The 22,641-nt window shown below is 40.3% G+C and overlaps 1 protein-coding gene across 2 annotated transcripts in view; it reads right to left on the reverse strand.

Moving 5' to 3' along the window:
- Nucleotides 1–10,983: 10,983 nt before the first annotated feature.
- The window catches only part of TpnC4 (Troponin C TpnC4), a 140,091-nt gene continuing 128,433 nt past the window's right edge, over nt 10,984–22,641 (reverse strand). For both annotated transcript variants that reach the window (XM_070213658.1, XM_044392751.2), the window contains exon 6: nt 10,984–11,135. In XM_070213658.1, the coding sequence (XP_070069759.1) occupies nt 11,131–11,135 (5 nt within the window). In that variant the 3' untranslated portion in view covers nt 10,984–11,130. The remainder of the gene's footprint in view (nt 11,136–22,641) is intronic.

A 22,641-nucleotide genomic window follows, 5' to 3' on the forward strand; every position in this document is an offset into this window, starting at 1 on the left:
AGCTCGGGGAATCATATACAAGTCCAAGCCGTATGAGTTGGCGGACCATTTCACTCGAACGGTTTCTCAGCACCGTCGAATCTGATGGACCATTCGCGAACTTGTTTCGCGACCTCGGCATAGTATGGCTGGCTGGGAGTAGGGATCGGAGCTGTCGTTTTCTTCTCCTAGCTTGGCTCCCTCTTTTGACTCTTCTTTTGTTTCTTGTCGACGCTCAGACAGGCCACTAGTTCTGCCCCTTCGGCGGGTGTCAATGTGATGCTTTGGCTTGTTTTCTCGGGGTATGCTCCAGCTCGATCCAGATACCGGCAAGTTTCTGGTCGTTCTCCGTTTCAGAATGGTATTGCCCTTGCCCTACAACTGTCTCTTGTCATCTGTTTGGCATTCTAGAGCGATGTTTAGTCTTTCTGCGTCTGTCTTAAAGCGGTAAATCCACTTCTTTCCCTGACTGCATAAAGTCGCTTTCACTGCTGGGACAATCACGTTTTGGGCGCCAGACGTAACGAACTGATTTGTTAGGTCTGCTCTCTACGAGATTCGTGCATGTGTATTCGTATTAGAGCCCTGCACAAGTAACCTGACTTGTTTGTCAAACCTTAAATCCAACTGACCTACTTGAAACCCATTTGACTTGGGTCGTTTGGGTTTGGGTATTTGGGTAAGTGAGTCAATTTTTACCCAAACCCAAACGACCCAAACAAAAACGACCCAAACCCAAACGACGCAAACCCAAACGACCCAAGTCAAATGGGTTTCAAGTAGAACAGTTCAGGTTTAGGGTTACCCAAAGAAAAAAAAAAGATTTTTAAATAAGACGATGATCACAATTTTCACAGCTCATCGACCCGTTGCGCATTATTAAGGTCAAGATAATTATTATACCCTTGCAGGGGGTATTATAATTTTGGTCAGAAGTTTGTAACGCAGTGAAGGAGACGTTTCCGACCCCATAAAGTATATATATTCTTAATCAGGATCAATAGGGGAGTCGATATAGCCATGTCCGTCTGTCCGCCTGTTTCAATACCGTTTGCGAGCTCAGTTTTAAAGCTAGCGCCTTGAAACTTTTACAGTCGCACTAAAACATGTGTATATAAGCTCCCATTGGAACAATCGGATATAGCTTTCACAAAATGAAGATATTTCGCTCAGTGTAAGAGCTATTGACAAGAATCTTTCTAAATCTTATTAGTTTACGCATACCTTGATCAGGGTAAAAGCGCGTGCCGATCGGACGTCTATATCTTATAGCTCCCATAGGAACAATCGGATATAGCTTTCACAAAATGAAGATATTTCGCTCAGTGTAAGAGCTATTGACAAGAATCTTTCTAATTCTTTTTATTTTACGCATACCTTGATCAGGGTAAAAGCGCGTGCCGATCGAACGTCTATATCTCATACTTTCCATATTAACAATAGTTAAATGCTGTGAAAATATCCCTTTTTTTCTATTTTTACATGACATTTTTGCAGTACTAAAGCTACTGACATGAAACTATGCAAATCTAATTTATTTATGTATACTTTGGTCAGGGTAATAGTTCTTGCCAATCAGAAAACTGTATACTAAAGCTGAATAGACAGAATAGACAGAATAGACAGAATAGACAGAATAGACAGAATAGACAGAATAGACAGAATAGACAGAATAGACAGAATAGACAGAATAGACAGAATAGACAGAATAGACAGAATAGACAGAATAGACAGAATAGACAGAATAGACAGAATAGACAGAATAGACAGAATAGACAGAATAGACAGAATAGACAGAATAGACAGAATAGACAGAATAGACAGAATAGACAGAATAGACAGAATAGACAGAATAGACAGAATAGACAGAATAGACAGAATAGACAGAATAGACAGAATAGACAGAATAGACAGAATAGACAGAATAGACAGAATAGACAGAATAGACAGAATAGACAGAATAGACAGAATAGACAGAATAGACAGAATAGACAGAATAGACAGAATAGACAGAATAGACAGAATAGACAGAATAGACAGAATAGACAGAATAGACAGAATAGACAGAATAGACAGAATAGACAGAATAGACAGAATAGACAGAATAGACAGAATAGACAGAATAGACAGAATAGACAGAATAGACAGAATAGACAGAATAGACAGAATAGACAGAATAGACAGAATAGACAGAATAGACAGAATAGACAGAATAGACAGAATAGACAGAATAGACAGAATAGACAGAATAGACAGAATAGACAGAATAGACAGAATAGACAGAATAGACAGAATAGACAGAATAGACAGAATAGACAGAATAGACAGAATAGACAGAATAGACAGAATAGACAGAATAGACAGAATAGACAGAATAGACAGAATAGACAGAATAGACAGAATAGACAGAATAGACAGAATAGACAGAATAGACAGAATAGACAGAATAGACAGAATAGACAGAATAGACAGAATAGACAGAATAGACAGAATAGACAGAATAGACAGAATAGACAGAATAGACAGAATAGACAGAATAGACAGAATAGACAGAATAGACAGAATAGACAGAATAGACAGAATAGACAGAATAGACAGAATAGACAGAATAGACAGAATAGACAGAATAGACAGAATAGACAGAATAGACAGAATAGACAGAATAGACAGAATAGACAGAATAGACAGAATAGACAGAATAGACAGAATAGACAGAATAGACAGAATAGACAGAATAGACAGAATAGACAGAATAGACAGAATAGACAGAATAGACAGAATAGACAGAATAGACAGAATAGACAGAATAGACAGAATAGACAGAATAGACAGAATAGACAGAATAGACAGAATAGACAGAATAGACAGAATAGACAGAATAGACAGAATAGACAGAATAGACAGAATAGACAGAATAGACAGAATAGACAGAATAGACAGAATAGACAGAATAGACAGAATAGACAGAATAGACAGAATAGACAGAATAGACAGAATAGACAGAATAGACAGAATAGACAGAATAGACAGAATAGACAGAATAGACAGAATAGACAGAATAGACAGAATAGACAGAATAGACAGAATAGACAGAATAGACAGAATAGACAGAATAGACAGAATAGACAGAATAGACAGAATAGACAGAATAGACAGAATAGACAGAATAGACAGAATAGACAGAATAGACAGAATAGACAGAATAGACAGAATAGACAGAATAGACAGAATAGACAGAATAGACAGAATAGACAGAATAGACAGAATAGACAGAATAGACAGAATAGACAGAATAGACAGAATAGACAGAATAGACAGAATAGACAGAATAGACAGAATAGACAGAATAGACAGAATAGACAGACAGACAGACAGACAGACAGACAGACAGACAGTACGGGCCTTCACCAATCGTCACCGCTGCGGACAACTGCTGCTCCTTCTCGATTAGCCAGTTAGTTTGGAGAGTATTCTGCGATCCCCGCCCGCCTATCTGCAGCTGAGATCGCTGGCCATTTCCCGCTTGTTGGCAGCACTCAACGCTCCTGACATCCACTCTGCCGCACACCCAGCAGAAAAACAAACACTGGTTTCGACAGCCGCGTTCCCAGTGCCCAGACACCTCCATATTTTTGACAGGGCTCCTGGGGGTCTGCGATGTGGGTACTCTCCTGTGGCCTTTGTGTTGTGTTTGACGGCCTCCATAAGTGGTGCGTTGGCCTCTGCTGGTTGTGCCATATGGCCTTTGTATATTGCGTTAGTTGCCTGCCTCCGATGGTGTTGCCTGCTTCCAGTGTGTAGTGATTATTCCCTCTAAGTTCCTGATCACCGGTATCCTCGCATATTCTGCACATAATTGCGCAGGGGCTGTTAGTTTTGCCCTGGAGAATTTGTTCTCCTAAGCAAATGCTTCCCGCTCCTTCTCCAGTTCCTCGTATTCACCGGCTAGGATCATCCGCGTGTCAAGTCCGATACTTTGTAGGCTCTGAGGGAGATTCTAAGGTTCGGTGTACAGTTTGCCTGGTTGATGCTGAGTGTTTCCTTTGTAGAATTCCCAAGCGGTCTCGTTAGCGTCTGCATGTCGATCATATAGTCCTTGAACGACTCGCTGTTGCCCTGCTTTCGTTGCTTGACCTGATCCGTCAGATTCGTAAAGAAATCTCTTGGCAGGAAGTAGGTGTGAAAGCTCTCGATAAATTCCACCCAAGCTCTCCATTGCTTGTTATTGGAGATGAACCGCTTCAATGCCCTTCCTTTGAGTAATTCTGGCATAGCTCGGGGAATCATATACAAGTCCAAGCCGTATGAGTTGGCGGACCATTTCACTCGAACGGTTTCTCAGCACCGTCGAATCTGATGGACCATTCGCGAACTTGTTTCGCGACCTCGGCATAGTATGGCTGGCTGGGAGTAGGGATCGGAGCTGTCGTTTTCTTCTCCTAGCTTGGCTCCCTCTTTTGACTCTTCTTTTGTTTCTTGTCGACGCTCAGACAGGCCACTAGTTCTGCCCCTTCGGCGGGTGTCAATGTGATGCTTTGGCTTGTTTTCTCGGGGTATGCTCCAGCTCGATCCAGATACCGGCAAGTTTCTGGTCGTTCTCCGTTTCAGAATGGTATTGCCCTTGCCCTACAACTGTCTCTTGTCATCTGTTTGGCATTCTAGAGCGATGTTTAGTCTTTCTGCGTCTGTCTTAAAGCGGTAAATCCACTTCTTTCCCTGACTGCATAAAGTCGCTTTCACTGCTGGGACAATCACGTTTTGGGCGCCAGACGTAACGAACTGATTTGTTAGGTCTGCTCTCTACGAGATTCGTGCATGTGTATTCGTATTAGAGCCCTGCACAAGTAACCTGACTTGTTTGTCAAACCTTAAATCCAACTGACCTACTTGAAACCCATTTGACTTGGGTCGTTTGGGTTTGGGTATTTGGGTAAGTGAGTCAATTTTTACCCAAACCCAAACGACCCAAACAAAAACGACCCAAACCCAAACGACGCAAACCCAAACGACCCAAGTCAAATGGGTTTCAAGTAGAACAGTTCAGGTTTAGGGTTACCCAAAGAAAAAAAAAAGATTTTTAAATAAGACGATGATCACAATTTTCACAGCTCATCGACCCGTTGCGCATTATTAAGGTCAAGATAATTATTATACCCTTGCAGGGGGTATTATAATTTTGGTCAGAAGTTTGTAACGCAGTGAAGGAGACGTTTCCGACCCCATAAAGTATATATATTCTTAATCAGGATCAATAGGGGAGTCGATATAGCCATGTCCGTCTGTCCGCCTGTTTCAATACCGTTTGCGAGCTCAGTTTTAAAGCTAGCGCCTTGAAACTTTTACAGTCGCACTAAAACATGTGTATATAAGCTCCCATTGGAACAATCGGATATAGCTTTCACAAAATGAAGATATTTCGCTCAGTGTAAGAGCTATTGACAAGAATCTTTCTAAATCTTATTAGTTTACGCATACCTTGATCAGGGTAAAAGCGCGTGCCGATCGGACGTCTATATCTTATAGCTCCCATAGGAACAATCGGATATAGCTTTCACAAAATGAAGATATTTCGCTCAGTGTAAGAGCTATTGACAAGAATCTTTCTAATTCTTTTTATTTTACGCATACCTTGATCAGGGTAAAAGCGCGTGCCGATCGAACGTCTATATCTCATACTTTCCATATTAACAATAGTTAAATGCTGTGAAAATATCCCTTTTTTTCTATTTTTACATGACATTTTTGCAGTACTAAAGCTACTGACATGAAACTATGCAAATCTAATTTATTTATGTATACTTTGGTCAGGGTAATAGTTCTTGCCAATCAGAAAACTGTATACTAAAGCTGCCGATTAATAATTAAATTGGTTACATATAGGAAATATTTTTTATACCCTTGCAGAGGGTATTATAATTTTGGTCAGAAGTTTGTAACGCAGTGAAGGAGACGTTTCCGACCCCATAAAGTATATATATTCTTGATCAATAGGGGAGTCGATAAAGCCATGTCCGTCTGTCCGTCCGTCCGCCTGTCCGTCTGTTTCAATACCGTTTGTGAGCTCAGCGACTTAAAACTTTCACAGACATCCTAAAACATGTGTACGCAGATCTAGTTTGAAAACCGACCCGATCGGACGTCTATATCCTATAGCTCCCATAGGAACAATCGGATATAGCTTTCACAAAATGAAGATATTTCGCTCAGTGTAAGAGCTTTTGACATGAATCTTATTTTTTTACGCATACCTTGATTAGGGTAAAAGCGCGTGCCGATCGGGCGTCTATATCATATAGCTCCCATAGGAAAAATAGGGTGAAAAATTTAAAAATTTTATTTTTTTCAACTATAAAATATTTTCTTGTTTATTAATTCATGTTGCTATTGTTATTGTTGTTGTTTTCATTCGTAAAATCTGCAAGGGTATTAAAACTTCGGCTTGCCGAAGTTAGCTTCCGTCCTCGTTTGTGTATAATATTTAAAATTAAAGAATACGATATATCGACATTTGTTTCTTAGTTTCTTAGTTAAGTTATGTATGATCCACACAAATAAATCCTCTTGTTCCTTATAATTCGCGGTCTTTGAAAAATCGATATAGAATATATCATTAGGTTTCTTAGTTAAGTTATGTATGATCCACACAAATATATATTTTTAATCCTAAGAATTCGCGGTTTTTGAAAAAATCGATTAATTTAAGAACTTTTATAGATTTTATATTAGTTCTTCCAACCCGCGAATTCTTAGAAACAGGAGAATCTTCAGATTGGTTGGACAGTGTTCTTCTTAGCTAAAGCACTAATGTTTATACTTGGCTCTATAATTATAGATTCTTTAAAAACCGCGAGTTCTTAGGATTAAGAGGATATATTTGTGTGGATTATACATAACTTAACTAAGAAACCTAATGATATATTCTATATCAATTTTTCAAAGACCGCGAATTCTTTAGAGCAAGAGATGATGTTCTTGTGGATCATACATCTGTAATATTAGAAGTCTACAAGAATTCGCATGGGCGGAAGAAGTGGAAACAAATGTCGCATACCGTATCCTTTAATTTTAAATATTATACACAAATAACCATGTTGACCTTAAGAAATCGCGACGGGTCGATGAGCTGTGAAATTTGTGATCATCGTCTTATTTAAAAATCAACTTTTTCTTTGGGTAACCTTAAACCTGAACTGATCTACTTGAAACCCATTTGACTTCGGTCGTTTGGGTTTGGGTATTTGGGTAAATGGGTAAAATTGTACCCAAACCCAAATGACCCGAAAATGGTGGGGTCAGGTTGGGTAGGTAAATTTTTAAAAGAAAGCCTGACTTACTTGACCTGAAATTTTATTTGGGTACCCAAATAACCCATTTTCTATACCCATGCAGGGCTCTAATTCGTATTACCAAATGTATATAAGCACAGAATTCACGGGTTCTTAGTGGGTTTTACTACTGCTCCCCTCGTTGACTGAGTGCTCCGGTTCTGTAACTCCCTGTAGCTCCCTAAATATCCCTGAAGTTCCGTGAAGATCCTTGAAGCTTCCTGAGGACGCTTGGCGCTGCTCGTCTCTGATGCATGGAATCGACGACTACTTGTAGCGCCTTGGACTCGCCAGGAGATCAGCTGCGCTGGTTGAGGGAAGCGTCACCGTTCTCAGACTAGGGTGAACAGAGAAGGCGATCTCCAGGAATCTCTCCTCTCGATACACCGCCTGTCCCTTGCTCTGTTCCGGATGGTCCCTGACAGTTAAGTTAACGCCTGGAATCTGCCTAGAGCTCCACCTTGCTTTTACGCCTAGTGTAAACGAACGTTCCACACTGGCCTCACCCTCTTGCTTGTTGACCGTGACGTTTCCGCATAGCTCTATGTCCTTTGGCTGGTGTTGTAGCTGACGATGTCCTGTGCACTGCTTCTGGATGTGCTGGTTGTGAGGTTGGACGTAGCGTGGCTTCTGGTACTCGGGGTTTCGACACACGCCGGTCCGGTAGGACCTTTAGGTCTCTCTAGGACTGCGCCTTGAAATGACAACCGGCCTACTGCTCGCCTTTTCTGGCTGGTCGCGCCAGGACCTGTTCGATTTTCCGGGACCCGCCAATAAAGTGTTTAAAACAAGGCACCCTGGGTTTAGACGGCTGTCGAACCGAGTTCACGATCTCCTGTCGCAGGACTTCACTGCTCGTCTCTAAAAAACACGCCAGGCATAATGCGAGGCTCTGCGCGCTCAGAGCGAAGACAGGAAAGAAGATATATATATATATATATATATATTTATATTTTATGTGTATTTATGTGTATATATGTATTTGCACTTATATATTTATATATATATATGGGACGTTCCATGTCAACCCGTGTCACCCCACTTTTTTCTTTCTTTTGTTTGTGGACAGTACCACATTGATTCCAAAGCCACTTGCTTCCAATAGCGCTGGTCGACAAAAAAAAAGCCCAAGAATAAAAGCTACCAAACCTGAAAGGATTTTAGCTGTAGATTTCTACCTCATACTTGGAAACTTTCCATCACGTCGAAGTTTTGAGAAATCCGTGGTCAAAGTTCCACATTTTCGATTTTTTGGCACTTTTTGCGGCTTAATAGATAGAAAACCTTTCGTAGCCCAGAGCCACAATTTAGCGGAAATGGTACCTTAAACCTTTAACTTCAAGAGTGTCCAATCACAAAGCTGGGCGACCTCTACTTCTTTAGCTACAATGAATTTTACAGAAGTACTTTTTGTCACTTTTTTCATCTATTTTACAGAAGTACTTTTTGTCACTTTTTTTCATCTACAGTAGCCTGATATTTTTAATGTATTGTATGTGTATGGCTCTCAGTTCAACAAGGAAAATATCAGGCTACTATCGACCCGGAAACGAAACGGATGTAGAAACGGCAGGTCGAAACTAACGATGCCCGGCAGCCCGAAACTAACGATGCCCTACATTCCCGAAACCCACTAGAAATCCAAGTAGATCGTTCCCAACGACCCAGAACACTACGAACCCGACGTACACGACGTACGCACGACGAAGCTGTTCACGTACCGGCCCATCCCGCAGGGCTAACGCGACCTCACGGCACTTCCGTAGCGTCACGTACACACAACGAAGCAGTTAACTATTCCGCGACTTCACGGCCCGTCCGCAACGCCGAGACTCGCTCAAAGCAGTGGACCCCTTGGCTAAGTCACTGACAAGCAGTCAACGAGACATTAGATCTTCGACGGCAAGCAGTTCATCACTCACACTTCCGCAGCATCGGATTCACGAAGGCAAGCAGTTCATCGCTCACACTTCCGTAGCATCGGATCCACGACGGCAAGCAGTTTATCGCTCACACTTCCGTAGCATCGGATCCACGACGGCAAGCAGTTCATCACTCACACTTCCGTAACATCGGAACATCGACGGCAAGCAGTTCACCCTTCGGCCCTCCCGTAGCGCCGAACCGACAGCAAGCAGTCCATCCTTCGGCCCTCCCGTAGCGCCGAACCAACGAAGCAAGCAGTCTCAACTTACGCATACGTCACCACCCGACAAACCCCTTTTTTTACAATTACTACGACATACACGCCTACTTTATAGTTCTATCCCTCTGTGTCATTATTGGGGAAAGGGAGGTAAATCGATCTATAGAGGAAATATAAATATCTGTCACGAACCCTGACCACGGCGAGCTATACCGCCTCCCAAAACAGGGTCGTTACTATGTTTAATATGCGAAACTACAAATATGTTTAATATGTATGTTTATAAAATGAAATCGAACTAAACCTTGAGTATTCCGGAAATCATGGGATACAGAAGTGTAGCAACGAAAATCATTTAATCACTTTAGCGACCACAAGGGATCACTACCAAAATGGAGTTATATTGCAATATAGTGATCATGGTAGGGTGGGGTATAAGGCCACTAGCAAACATCTTAGTGTTCCGTAATGTCGCTAAAAGAATATTCCTATTCATCCTGTTCTAATCCCTCTATTCCCTTTTCTCATCTTCCCTTCTATCGAGGCTGGTTGAAAGGCTTTTCCCTTATTGCCCTTTCCGATCCGCGAAAATTAGTTATTACTAGCATACTATCGTGAGCACGTAAAAGAGTATCTTTTCTTGACCCTCACCCATAATGCCGACGATGAGGAGCCGGAACAAGCGCGTGTTTCCCAACTCAGTTTACGCAAACATCTGCTCATACGAATAATCAATTTTTAAACGTTATATGCTACAAGTCCATGGCTCCAGTTTGAGCCCTTTGTCCTTCTTGCACGTCTTTGAACTGGAGATCTACATGTTGCTGCCATCCCGCTGATTCTCCTGGTGAATGGGGCACGCCTGTGTGCCGCTCCCCTGCTGAGATGTGGCACTTGTCCTCCGAAGTACTTGTCCGAAGTACATGGCAGATCCCAGTTCCGTTATTTCCTTTTTCACACTGCACTCTGGCTCTGCCTGCGAAGTCTCCACTCTCTCACACTCCGTAGTAACTCTCTCAGAACTCTCTCTCTCTCCGAAGTTAGACTCACCACTCTCTCATTCTCTACTCCTCACTCACTTTTCAAACTCTCTTCGCCGCACCGCTACTACGCTAATTCGCTTCGTAACGGGTAAGCGGCCGGCCATCCGTTGTGCCTGCTGCTGGAATTTGTGGGGAGTTATTCAACTCCTCACAGTGTTATACACACAAAAAAAACACTTGGTAAAATCAACTGTAATAATTGTCAAACAGGCCCCAACCAGAAAAATTGTAAATTATACTAAGTAAATAGTCATTTCACAACAACAAAATACACACAATTAGCAAAGACACAACCCCAAAGCAAAAACAAAATACTCGTAACTAATTTAATAGTTACGTAACTATCTTTGTTGATCAATTTTACCAAGCAAATTTTTTTGTGTGTACAGGATAATATAAACAAAATCTGTCCAAAGTGGAAAAAGAAGACGTTCCCGTAGCAACTAGGTTAAAACAGATTTCTGTGTGGCAGTAGTAAAAGTAAAAATAGTAAAAGCAAAATAATGACAGTGCAATTTAATTAGATGTTATTTATGATTACAGACTTATAAGAAGTAATAATATTATACAAGATATTTTAAGTATTTAGTCCATTGGCCGTCATCGCTTACACGTTGTTGAAAAGTATTTTTGAAGATTACCCTAAAAATGTAAGAAAAATAAATAAATTATAACATTAAAATACTAATATTTACAAGAAAACAAAGCTAAATACTCCAGTCCCTCGACTATTATATACCCGTTATCAGCTATCGAATGCACTTATTAACTAATCGAACAAAAACATCTCTTAACGAGGTCAAAATTTGTGACGATGATACGTTCAACATACCCATTCGGTTTTTTTTAGCAAAATATTTAAGATTTCTTACCGCACAATCAAGAACTTATGAATTTTTAAAATTTTGCTTCAAATAAATTTTGTTAAATATTAGGCTTTAAAATATTTAATTGCATAACTCGCATTAGTCATCACGTGTACTACCGTTCATAGCACTATGCAACATCAAAAATTTACCTCCATAGATGCTTTTGTTTTGAATTCGTTACGAGTTCCCAAGGTTAACTGCGTTTTTAAAAAATTTCCCCTATGCAAGGATTCCTAGCACAATGACCTAAGAGATCGAAAAATGCTGAAATTGGCAATTTTAAAATACTTTTATACGGTACTACCTAAATCAATACGTCAATGCGCAAAATTGAGTCTAAAAAGTACAATTATGCTCATTCATTAGAGCAACTGTAAAATGGGATCAATAATAAAAATGTATTTTATGCTATTTGGTTGAATTTTCAAACTTTTTGCGACTTATTGCAAAAATAAAATAACGCTTACACTTCAAAATTAAGACATTAATGCGTATATAAATTTATGTAAAACAAGAGAGAATGATATAGTCGGGTTTGTGTCCCGACTATCTTATACCCGTCACTCAGCTAAGGGGAGACAGATATATAAAATTTTTTTGATTGCGTCATAGATATAAATATAGGGGAGAATGGGGCAATTTCGTCAGCATTTTTTCAAAGCTTTTTTTTGTCCGTCTTGAGACACATAATCATATTTCTATTTTTATTGTTGAATGCGGTTAGCACCAAACTTTAAAATGTGACATTCCTCTATTTTTATACCCGTTACTCGTAGAGTAAAAGGGTATATTAGATTTGTGCAAAAGTATGTAACAGGTAGAAGGAAGCGTTTCCGACCTTATAAACTATATATATTCTTGATCAGGGGCACTAGTTGAGTCGATCTAGCCATGTCCAATCAATATTTATATATATATATCTCCCTCGCACTATCCAGTACAGCGTTCGCACACCCTTTAGCTGAGTGACGGGTATTAGATAGTCGGGACACCAACCCGACTATAGTGTTCTCTCTTGTTTTAATTACCTTGGTGATTTATAAAAAATTAAAAAGTAAAACCAATCCACGGGGGCGATTCCGCCACATAGGGGGGTAAAATCGCCACACCACTGGACCCACCTATTTTATTTTAGCCCTTGGCACACTTTTTTAGCACCTTAATTCTGTTTTCACTATTTCCTCGCCCTAACCCACCCTAGCACTAGTTTTTCCACGTTTTTTCTTACTATACATACATACTTACTTTAACTTTAGCGCTTTTTAGCGCTTTAATTTATAAGTATTTTTTTTGTAGGTACTTGTAGCGTTAGGAAGAAATAAAACCAAAATTAAAAAAAAAACAATTACTTTAACTTCATTTTTTATTAGTAAAACTTGTTTGTCACCTTGACCACCTTATCCTCACTAACCTTACCTTTTTCACCTTCACCCTTTCCTTACATTACTTTTACCCTAATCTATCTAATACCTTAATCGCAACTTAACTCTGCACTAACCTCACCTTATTCCCACCTTAACTCCAACGTTCTGGTAGCCTAATTATATCTTTTTGGTTAGCTAACCGAATGCAAAAAACTTTTACTCTTTTTTACCGTTTATTTCGAACAGATCTAACCCCCAAAAACCTTAAAAACATTAAAAAGAATATATAAAACAGAAGAATATATAAAACAGTCGGGTTGGTGTCCTGACTATTTAATACCCGTCCCTCGGGTAAAAGGAGTGCGAGGGAGATGGACATATAAAATGTTTTGCTTGCGTATAACTTTTTAATGAATGGTCCGATTTTGATAGGTATAAATATACACAACAAAATTGCATTTATACTTCTCGGAAATATTTAAAGGTGTGGGCGCCAGACACATTTTAAAATCGTCAGTGGGCGATTTTGGGCGTTACAGGGGGCGCGGCGCTCTGCTGAAATAAACTTGCGCTGCGAAGGAAGTCCAAGAATATGTGTGGGAAATCTCAACATTCTAGTTTTTTAGTTGCCCAGATCTCAGCGTTCATACGGACAGGCATACAGACGGACAGACAGGCGGACATGGCTAGATCGACTCTGCTACACTCATAAAAATTAATTTCTAAATTTTGGAAATCTCGCCATTGAATCGGACTACCTTTGAAAATAGAAAAAAAAATTTCTTGTTATTAGAAAATTTGCCTTTGAATACAGAAAACTATTCTTGATGGAAAAAATTCAAGAAAGAATTTTTCTTAAAAATAGAAAAATGAAAATCTCATATGTTTGTTTTGCCGTCGCAGCCAAAACATTTTTGTACGTATTTAAAGACAAAATCACCTTTGAATATATGAATGAAATGACCCTAGAATATAGAAAAGTAAGCATTAACTTCCTTCGGCTGCCGAATGTTAACGACGAGAAAAACGAAGTGGGACGAAGGGCCTACTCGGCCCGACTACTACCCGGCTACCGACTTCTCTGATCACCCGAGCGTCAGTTGTGAAAAAAATTCGTAAGTGATGGACGTGATTTTCAAGCGGATAAGAGGTGAAGCCTGTTTCCGAATATTCAACGGTATGTAAATATATAATTTTTTGTATAGCGCGCGTATATATTGTATGTATGTAATCAAAGGATAAATTCCAAATCTCTTTACCAAGCTTATATCAATTAAGTTGAATTGTTTTTTAGCTAAGAGCTACGTACATACATACATTTGTACATAAATTTGTGGGTGTACAGTTCTATAATAACTTTATCTTATTACTCGCATTTTATTTATTTTTCAGAGTGAAAATAACTGCAGTTGCATCAGCCAAATAATTTGTTTGGCGAAGCTGTAATTTTGTTTTAAAACCTTCTAAGGTAAGAAAGATATGTTGTATTTGTTTGACATACTTATGTATGCATGTAAATATCTATGCATGAACGCGGCTCACCCGATCTGAAACCCGATTTTCAACCCTTTCATATTTTGCTCCTCTCTCTCACTCGCTTGACCTACGCATCGCGATGTTTTCTCTTCTCCTTCTTAAAGTTGACATGATCTGCCCTGCTTACATTCGGTCTCCCTTCGCGCAAAGGACTGTATGTAAATATATATGTATGTATGTACGTGCCTCTCTCTCTCTCTGAAATTCGATTTTCAACCCTTCATTTTCTACCTGTCTTGCTCCTCTCTCTCGGTCGTCTGACCAACGTGTTTGTATTTTGGCTATTATTAACATTACATTATTTCAAAAAAGTTGTTTATCTACAAACAAATCATTGAAAATACCATTATATTTTTCTCTGAAAGCCCCATATTTAACGCATTTTATGCCACTGGTTTCAAAGTGGTATCTCTCTTGGCTGATCGTTTTTCAGACGGGCATTGGTGTTTAACGACTGGACCTTTATGTTTACTCAAGTGCATTGTAATTTACAATTTGTAACAAAATGCTGGCATAGGTACAGTGGGTCCTCGATACAACGATATATGCTTACTATACTAAAAGAGAATTTAGTTCCGAAAGTTCGGCTCTCAATGGGCTTGTCTCCTTTGGGCGGACAGTCAGAAACATAGAGGGATTCAGCAGGAGTAATCGCAGCATCAATCTGCTGAATGATGTAAATAGGATCTCTCACAATGCAGTTCACGTGCAAAATCCCACGACGCGTAAACACCGCAGAGAGTAATTTATGCTCTTCCTGCGAATGGCTTTTTTGAAGAGCGCGAAAATGGGATACCTTCTACATCGTGGTTTCCAGTCTTACAAGCATTGGAAGGTTGCTCGCTGAATTTTTTACTGTGTTCCAGCTGCGTGTATATAGGTGTACAGTCCACTTCTACTACTCTATATCTTTAAATCAATTCCAAAATCCGAATCCCACAAATATAAAACAGCAAAAATTTGAAACAAAATTGTACAGTTTCAAACAAACTCACATTGTATTGTACAGTGAGTGAAGGTGCGAAATGCAGCGCTACGCTGAAAAAGTCGGACAGCAGCGACGTAACCCAGGGACTACCCTGTCTTCGCTTATGAAGGCACTCGAACCGTGAGCTCCAGGCCGAGATTGAGATTACGAAGCGGGATTGTGAAACACTCTCTTGAATGTTTTTAGAGAGCTGTTTGTTCTTCTCAGCTGGTTGAGCATTGAATGCATAACGTCATTGGCAGAGCAGGGCAACCTGGCAAAAGGTCTCTGCCATGCTAGATCGAGACCCTACAGGTAGGCCCAGCGTAGCAATATATTGCCTACATTTGTGCATTGCTGCTGAGGATTGTTACCTGCTATGGGTTGCACTTGTCGTCCGACTCTCGGCAGTAGCATTCATTTGAGGGCGGCTGCTTAAACTCCTTTCCAAGGAGTCCGGTATCGGCCGAGTGACATCACTTCTGCAGGGCAGAAGTCTGTCAGGTGCTAAAGGTCAAGAAGCTGACTGCTCTTGATAAACTGCGCTGTTGCAAAGTAGAACTTAAGTTTTAATCTCCTTAAGGGGAAGTGGTAAATTCGACTTCCAAGAATTTGTTTCTTTTAATCAACAGAAACCTACTTGTAAAAGAAAACCCTATAAAGGGTTAAGAATGTCTGAGATTTTTTACGATTTGGTTTCGATTTGGATATCTAGGTTTGGTCGAAACACTGAAAAAAATATTTTCGGAAGAGAACGATCCTCACACGGCTAAGATCCAAAACGGAAAGGCGGAATAATCGAAATAAGCGGCTTGTGTGTGGTATTAAGTTACTCAAAAATCTTTATCGAACGCGTCTTTTCATTGTTGTAAAAAATTTTAATTTCATGAGGCAACTTTAAATTTTTGTAAAAATTTTAAATTCTGAAGAAAATTTTGGAATGGGGAAAATTACGCCGGATCCTTCCTCGTTTTCAAAGAAAATTGGCCCAATGATGCCACCCGACCACATACCGCATCAAGTAGTCACTCGTTGTGGATGCATTTGCTTCTCCAAGACGATGTGTGGATTTTCTGAAATCCAAATGCGACAATTTTGGTTAATAACATAACTACCGAAGTGAAAATGAGCTCATAAAAATACCGATTTTTGTGTTTAAAAATTGGGTCGGCCGAATGGGCTACTGTAAAGCTAGCCGAGGCAGCCATATAAACGTAATGGTGTTTCATACATAAATGCAATGTTGAGGTTATCAAAAAAAATGTGAAAAATATATACTTGTTGTTTTTTATAGCGATTTGAAAACGCAAATCTTTCGCGGGCCACCCTGTAGAACCTAACCATGCCTGGTCGATCAGCCCCCTCTAACGCCCACAATCACCTTAAACACCTTTAAAGATTTCGGAAAAGTAAAAATGCAGTTTTATCGTGTTTAACAATACCTATCGAAATAAAATTTAACAATTTTTTTTTATTTCTCCATCTTTCTCGCACTCTCTTAAGCTGAGTAACGGGTATCTGATAGTCGGGGCACTCAACTATAGCGTTCTCTCTTGTTAAACTTCGCTTTCTCTCTTCATTTTAAAATTCGCTCCGCTCTATGCAATGCTTCACACTTGTTCCTTATAGGATCGCCGTGCAATTTCTTTTCTTCTTTTTCTTTATGATCTGCTGGTAGGTATATTGATTGTCATTGCCTGTTGGGATGCATTAATTTTAATGCTCCTGACAGGAATCTTTGTAACTTGTTTCCATTCCTGGACCGTGTCCTGTCAGGACAAATTATGCTAGCAATGAGCAATTACTAAGGACATTTAGAATGTTTAATTGCTTGCCTACGAGCGTTAGATTCAGCTTGGGGGCCAAGAAGGAATTTTTAGGGTAAACCCTTAGGGAATATTTTTAAATTTATTTTCAATAATAGATTTAAGTTAATCAATTGTAGCCAGATAAGGACTTATCCATTGGCGATATAAATAATAAGCACATTGCGCATAACTTTTCAGTACGGATTGGACTGGTGCATTGCCCTAGTTGGCGAATAATGCGATCGACGTTCAAATACACTCTGAGGCGCCTCATCTATTTTTATACCCGTTACTCGTAGAGTAAAAGGTATACTAGATTCGTGCAAAAGTATGTAACAGCTAGAAGGAAGCATTTCCGACCTTATAAAGTATATATATTCTTGATCAGGATCACTAGCCCAGTCGATATAGCCATGTCCGTCTGTCCGTCTCTTCGTCTGTCTGTCCGTCTGTTTGTCTGTATGAACGCTGAGATCTCGGAAACTATAAAAGCTAGAAGATTGACATTTTGCATGCAGATTCTAGGAGTTCCTACGCAGCGCAAGTTTGTTTCAAAAGGGTGCCACGCCCCCTCTAACGCCCACAAGTGCTTATATACGATTTTAAAAATTTCAATATTTCGGAAAAGTAAAAATGCAGTCTTATGGTGTTTATCAATACCTATCGAAATGTAGAAGAAATTTTTTAAATCGGACCATTCGTTAAAAAGTTACGGCGGATCAAAGTTTTTATCTCCATCTCCTTCGCACTTCCTTTAGCTGAGTAGCGGGTATCTTATAGTCGGGGCACACGACTATAGCGTTCTCTCTTGTTTTATTTGGCTGGATGTTATTTTTCTATTTTTTTTAATTTTTTTTTGGCAGCTGAATTTTTACTATTAATTTGTTTATAAACTTTCAAAGCTGAATTTTTTTTTTGACTTTTGGGATTTTTATACCCGTTACTCGTAGAGTAAAAGGGTATACTAGATTCGTGCAAAAGTATGTAACAGCTAGAAGGAAGCGTTTCCGACCCCATAAAGTATATATATTCTTGATCAGGGTCACTAGCCGAGTCGATCTAGCCATGTCCGTCTGTCCGTCTGTATGAACGCTGAGATCTCAGAAACTACAAAAGCTAGAAGGTTGAGATTTCCCACACATATTCTTTGGCTTCCTACGCAGCGCAAGTTTATTTTAGCCGAGCGCCACGCCCCCTCTAACGCCCACAATCGCCCACAATCGCCCACTAACGATTTTAAAATGGGTCCTGCGCCCACATCTTTAAAGATTTTCGAGAAGTATAAATGCAATTTTGTTGTGTATATTTATACCTATCGAAATGTAGAAGACATTTTTCAAATCGGACCATTCATTATCTCCCTCGCACTCCCTTTAGCTGAGTTACGATTATTAGTCGGGACACCAACCCGACACAGCGTTCGCACTCCCTTTAGCTGAGTGACGGGTATTAGATAGTCGGGACAACAACCCGACTATAGCGTTCTCTCTTGTTTTATATTTTTAGACCCGTTCCTCGTAGAGTTAAAGGGTATAGTGTATTCATGCAAAAGTATATATATTCTTGATCAGGATCACTAGCCGAGTCAATTTAGCCGTGTCCGTCCGTCCGTATAAACGCTTAGATCTCGGCACTAATCGCCTTAAACGGTTTTAAAAAGTGTATTGAGCGTGATCATGAAGCCATACGAGCAACAGTCTGCCGACGCGTCGCCCTGCGGCCAAGTTGATGACTCCCATTTAAATGCAAAAGCCCACTCCGAAACAGCGAGAGCAAGGAGCAACAGACACCGGTTTGTCTTAAACAGGACAACGTCGCTCAAACGGCCGCCCACGGCCGTGAAACTTCAATCATATAGAGACACTCAGGCGGCAGTCCATGGACTGCCCAGCAAAGACGCAGAAGCGGTTCTCGGTAAGGGCAAGATCAAGCTCGGATGGTGAGGATGAGTGACTCGCAGCCCAGGTGCTACAAGTGCCTGGAGATTGGCAGTGATTGGAAGTGATCTTCTGCGAACCTTACAAAGGCAAAAACGACGGGTAAGGTCGCGATATGTCTGTGCAAAAGAAATAGCAAATAATTACTGGTCGTGCGTAATATATATCGTTTCCTTCGAGTTTGAATAGGAGAAACGTAGGTCTACAGCGTCTATCTAGCCGTGCGCTGGAAATGATCGCTTTCGATGCACGGGTCCGTTACCGATTTCAACTAGTGGGCCGAAAAAAAGGTTGCTCACGTTACTCATATCCTTTGCAACGCTAGACGTGGCATTGCTAAATGAAGGGAGCAGGAGCTATCATAGAGCTCAAGTTTGTGAGCTTCCCTCTAGCCCGACGTTGTCGCTGAAGAATCGGCCGCTTTGCAACGGACCCCGATACCCTGAGTAAGATTGTCCGCACATTTTTTCCTTCGGGTAGCGCCAAAAAGAGTACTTAGTACGAAATGGGATCTACGTGGGAGATCGTTGAAATAACGGAGGCCGAAGTTGCTGAAGCAGGACGCATTCTGCCCCAGAAAGCCCAAGGACTTGACGCAGTGCCCAACAAGGCTGAAAATGGCGCTTGCGTTATTGCCGGGCACGTTTGCGGAGCTTTACATTTCACACACATTTCACATTAAGCGGCGTTAGAAAGGCGGTACAAAGAAGTACTGTCAACCAGTCTCGCCCGACATCAATAATACTTTCAACACGGCGAACTGGACATGGATTATAGTGGACAGCGAAAAGCTGCTGCTGTTCGATACGGCCGACACCCAAAAGGGTACAACGTTACTGCTGGGGTGCAGTAAGGATCGGTTTTGGGCCACCCGCTGTGGAATACAATGTACGACTGAGTGGTGAGGCTTTCCAAGCCTTCAAACGTTCACGTGTCTGGCTTCGCGGATGACGTCACCATTACGATCGTGGCTAAGACGAAGACGAAGTCGAATCTGTAGCGGCGCCTGAAGAACGTTTCTTAGTTTTGTTCAGCCTAGAAGTATGCTTTAATTTGGTAGTAAGTGACCTTTGGAGACTAGCCAGATGCATCCCCATGCATTAGTGTCGGTAATTAGTGTTTAACAAAAATACTAATTAGTATCATTGGCAGTGATGCCAGGTTGGGCTTGAGTCAGCTTTTACTGGAAAGCTTGTTCTAAGCCGAAATGGCGGATTTCTCAGCTGTCTGAAATTTCCGGCAATGGTCGAAACCAACGCCGCATGATTTCTCAACTTTCTTCTTAATTAAACCGGCTTGGTAGTCAGACGTGGAAAATTTAATTCGCACCAATTCGGTAAAATTTAAAATTATAAAACCACGCGGCATAACGGATTTAGCTAAAAGTGATTTTTTTATTTTTCCCATTAAATCAAAGAAGTGAGTTATTTTTTATTGTGCTAAATATTCTCGTATGCTGAATTTTTAGGTTTTTAGAAGGTGGAAATTTTACGCTTTCCGATACAGTCGCCAGGCCACCAAGGCCGCCACGGCAAATCAACGCGAGTGCATTTTTTGCAAGGTTGGTAGAAAAGTTCTCAGTGATCAAAGATTTTTTTTTCCTAAACGTAGGTCGTTTTATCCAGTTTATCTTCGTTCGTTGTTCTGGGAAGCACACACATCGGCCGGCAATCCCAATCTGCCCTGAGGAGCACCCACATTAACCAGCGATTTGGAGTTGACCGGAGGAGCACCCCATTGACCGGCGATTCGGAGTTGCCCACCGACCCTATTTGTCAAGCCTTCGGATTTGTCTTGGGGAGCATCCCTATTTGCCCAGAGGAGCCAAATAATCCCGTAAATTACAAAATTATGCCTGTCTAGATCGGCCCTAACCCGTACATTCAAAACCATGTGAATTTACCGCCTGGGCAACGATCTTAACCTTATTTGTAACCTCAAAAATATCAAAGCTGACGAGAAAAATCTCACGTGCCTTCTTATATGTTTTTCGCCGCTCGATTTTTACCCAGGGATCTCTTTCTAGAAGAGGCTTTCTATAACTTTCAATTCTGCCTAGCACATCTTCCGTTTTTCTCTAGCGCAGGTGAATGCACTTGTGAAAAACGTATACAAGCTAAAAGCGACAAAATGCGCGCCCCATTTCAAAAAAATTTAAAATTAGCATAAACATAATGTGAATTAGAGTGACCACAGAAAAAAAGGCAGATTTTTCCCAATGCCATTTCCTAGATGGCGCTAGTGTATATTGTATTGCGCCATCTACCGCCAGATATTGGTACTACTGGTCATGAAAGGCGGAAATGTAGGCGCTGGCCAGGTTTAAGCGTTTATTGGGTTTGTGGGCGTTAGAGTGGGCGTGGCAAGTTTTTACTTGGCCAATCGATAGGTATTGACGAAGCGAATACATATCAGTTACTATTTAAATAATAGCTTCAAAACTGTGGGCGTTAAAGGGGGCATGTGGGCGTTAGAGGGGGCGTGGCACCTTTTTGAAACAAACTTGCGCTGCGTAGGAGCTCCTAGAATATTCATGCAAAATGCCAATCTTCTAGCTTTTATAGTTTCCGAGATCTCAGCGTTCATACAGACAGACAGACAGACAGACAGACAAACAGACAGACAGACAGACAGACGGACATGGCTAGATCGACTCGGCTAGTGATCCTGATCAAGAATATATATACTTTATGGGGTCGGAAACGCTTCCTTCTAGCTGTTACATACTTTTGCACGAATACAATATACCCTCTTACTCTACGAGTAACGGGTATAAAAATTTATTGAAAAATAAGTGAATTAATAATGAAGCGACTATACTATGAGAAAAAATTAAATTTAATTAAATAATTAATAAGATTAATATAAGTTGTGGTTCCTTAGTGCGCGGCCAATTTACGGTCATGGCAAAAGTTTTCTTAAATTCGTTTTGATTCGAAAAAAAAACTAATGAAACGTTTATCAGTGCACATATAACCCAATGTCAAGGAATGCCTTGATTTCTTTTCCAGCCTACCTGCGTCGGAAGATCGATCGTCCGCCGAGGAACCAGCTGTGTGAGTTGTTTTACCTTTAATTTAATTTACCTAAAAACAAATGAAAATATCTGTGCCAACTAAATCCTTATTAATGATAGGAAAAATATCAATACCGAATATTTAAGAAAGCCATTACTTAAAATTTAACATTGAAAAAAAATGAATTAAATCTAAAATGAATTCTTAGGATTTACACTGAGAATTTCTTCTTTGAAAAAAATAATTAATTTTAATAAACCTAAAAATTAAATAACACACGTCGACAAAATCAAGACTTTGTCTTGGCCCAAGAATAAAATCTACCAAATCTGAAAGGATTTTAGCTGTAGAGAACTACCTCATACTTGGAAACTTTCCATCACGTCGAAGTTTTTAGAAATCCGTGGTGAAAGTTCCAAATTTTCGATTTTTAGGCACTTTTTGCAGCTTAATAGTAAGAAAACTTTTCGTAGCCCTGAGCCACAATTTAGAGGAACTGGTACCTTAAACCTTTAACTTCAAGACTGCCCAATAACAAAGTTGGGCGACATCTATTTCTTTAGCTACAATGGATTTTACAGGAGTACTTTTTGTCACTTTTTTTCATCTATAGTAGCCTGATATTTTCCATGTTGAACTGAGACCCGTAC

This window comes from Drosophila takahashii, chromosome 2R (genome assembly GCF_030179915.1).
Source record: "Drosophila takahashii strain IR98-3 E-12201 chromosome 2R, DtakHiC1v2, whole genome shotgun sequence".
Taxonomy (NCBI): domain Eukaryota; kingdom Metazoa; phylum Arthropoda; class Insecta; order Diptera; family Drosophilidae; genus Drosophila; species Drosophila takahashii.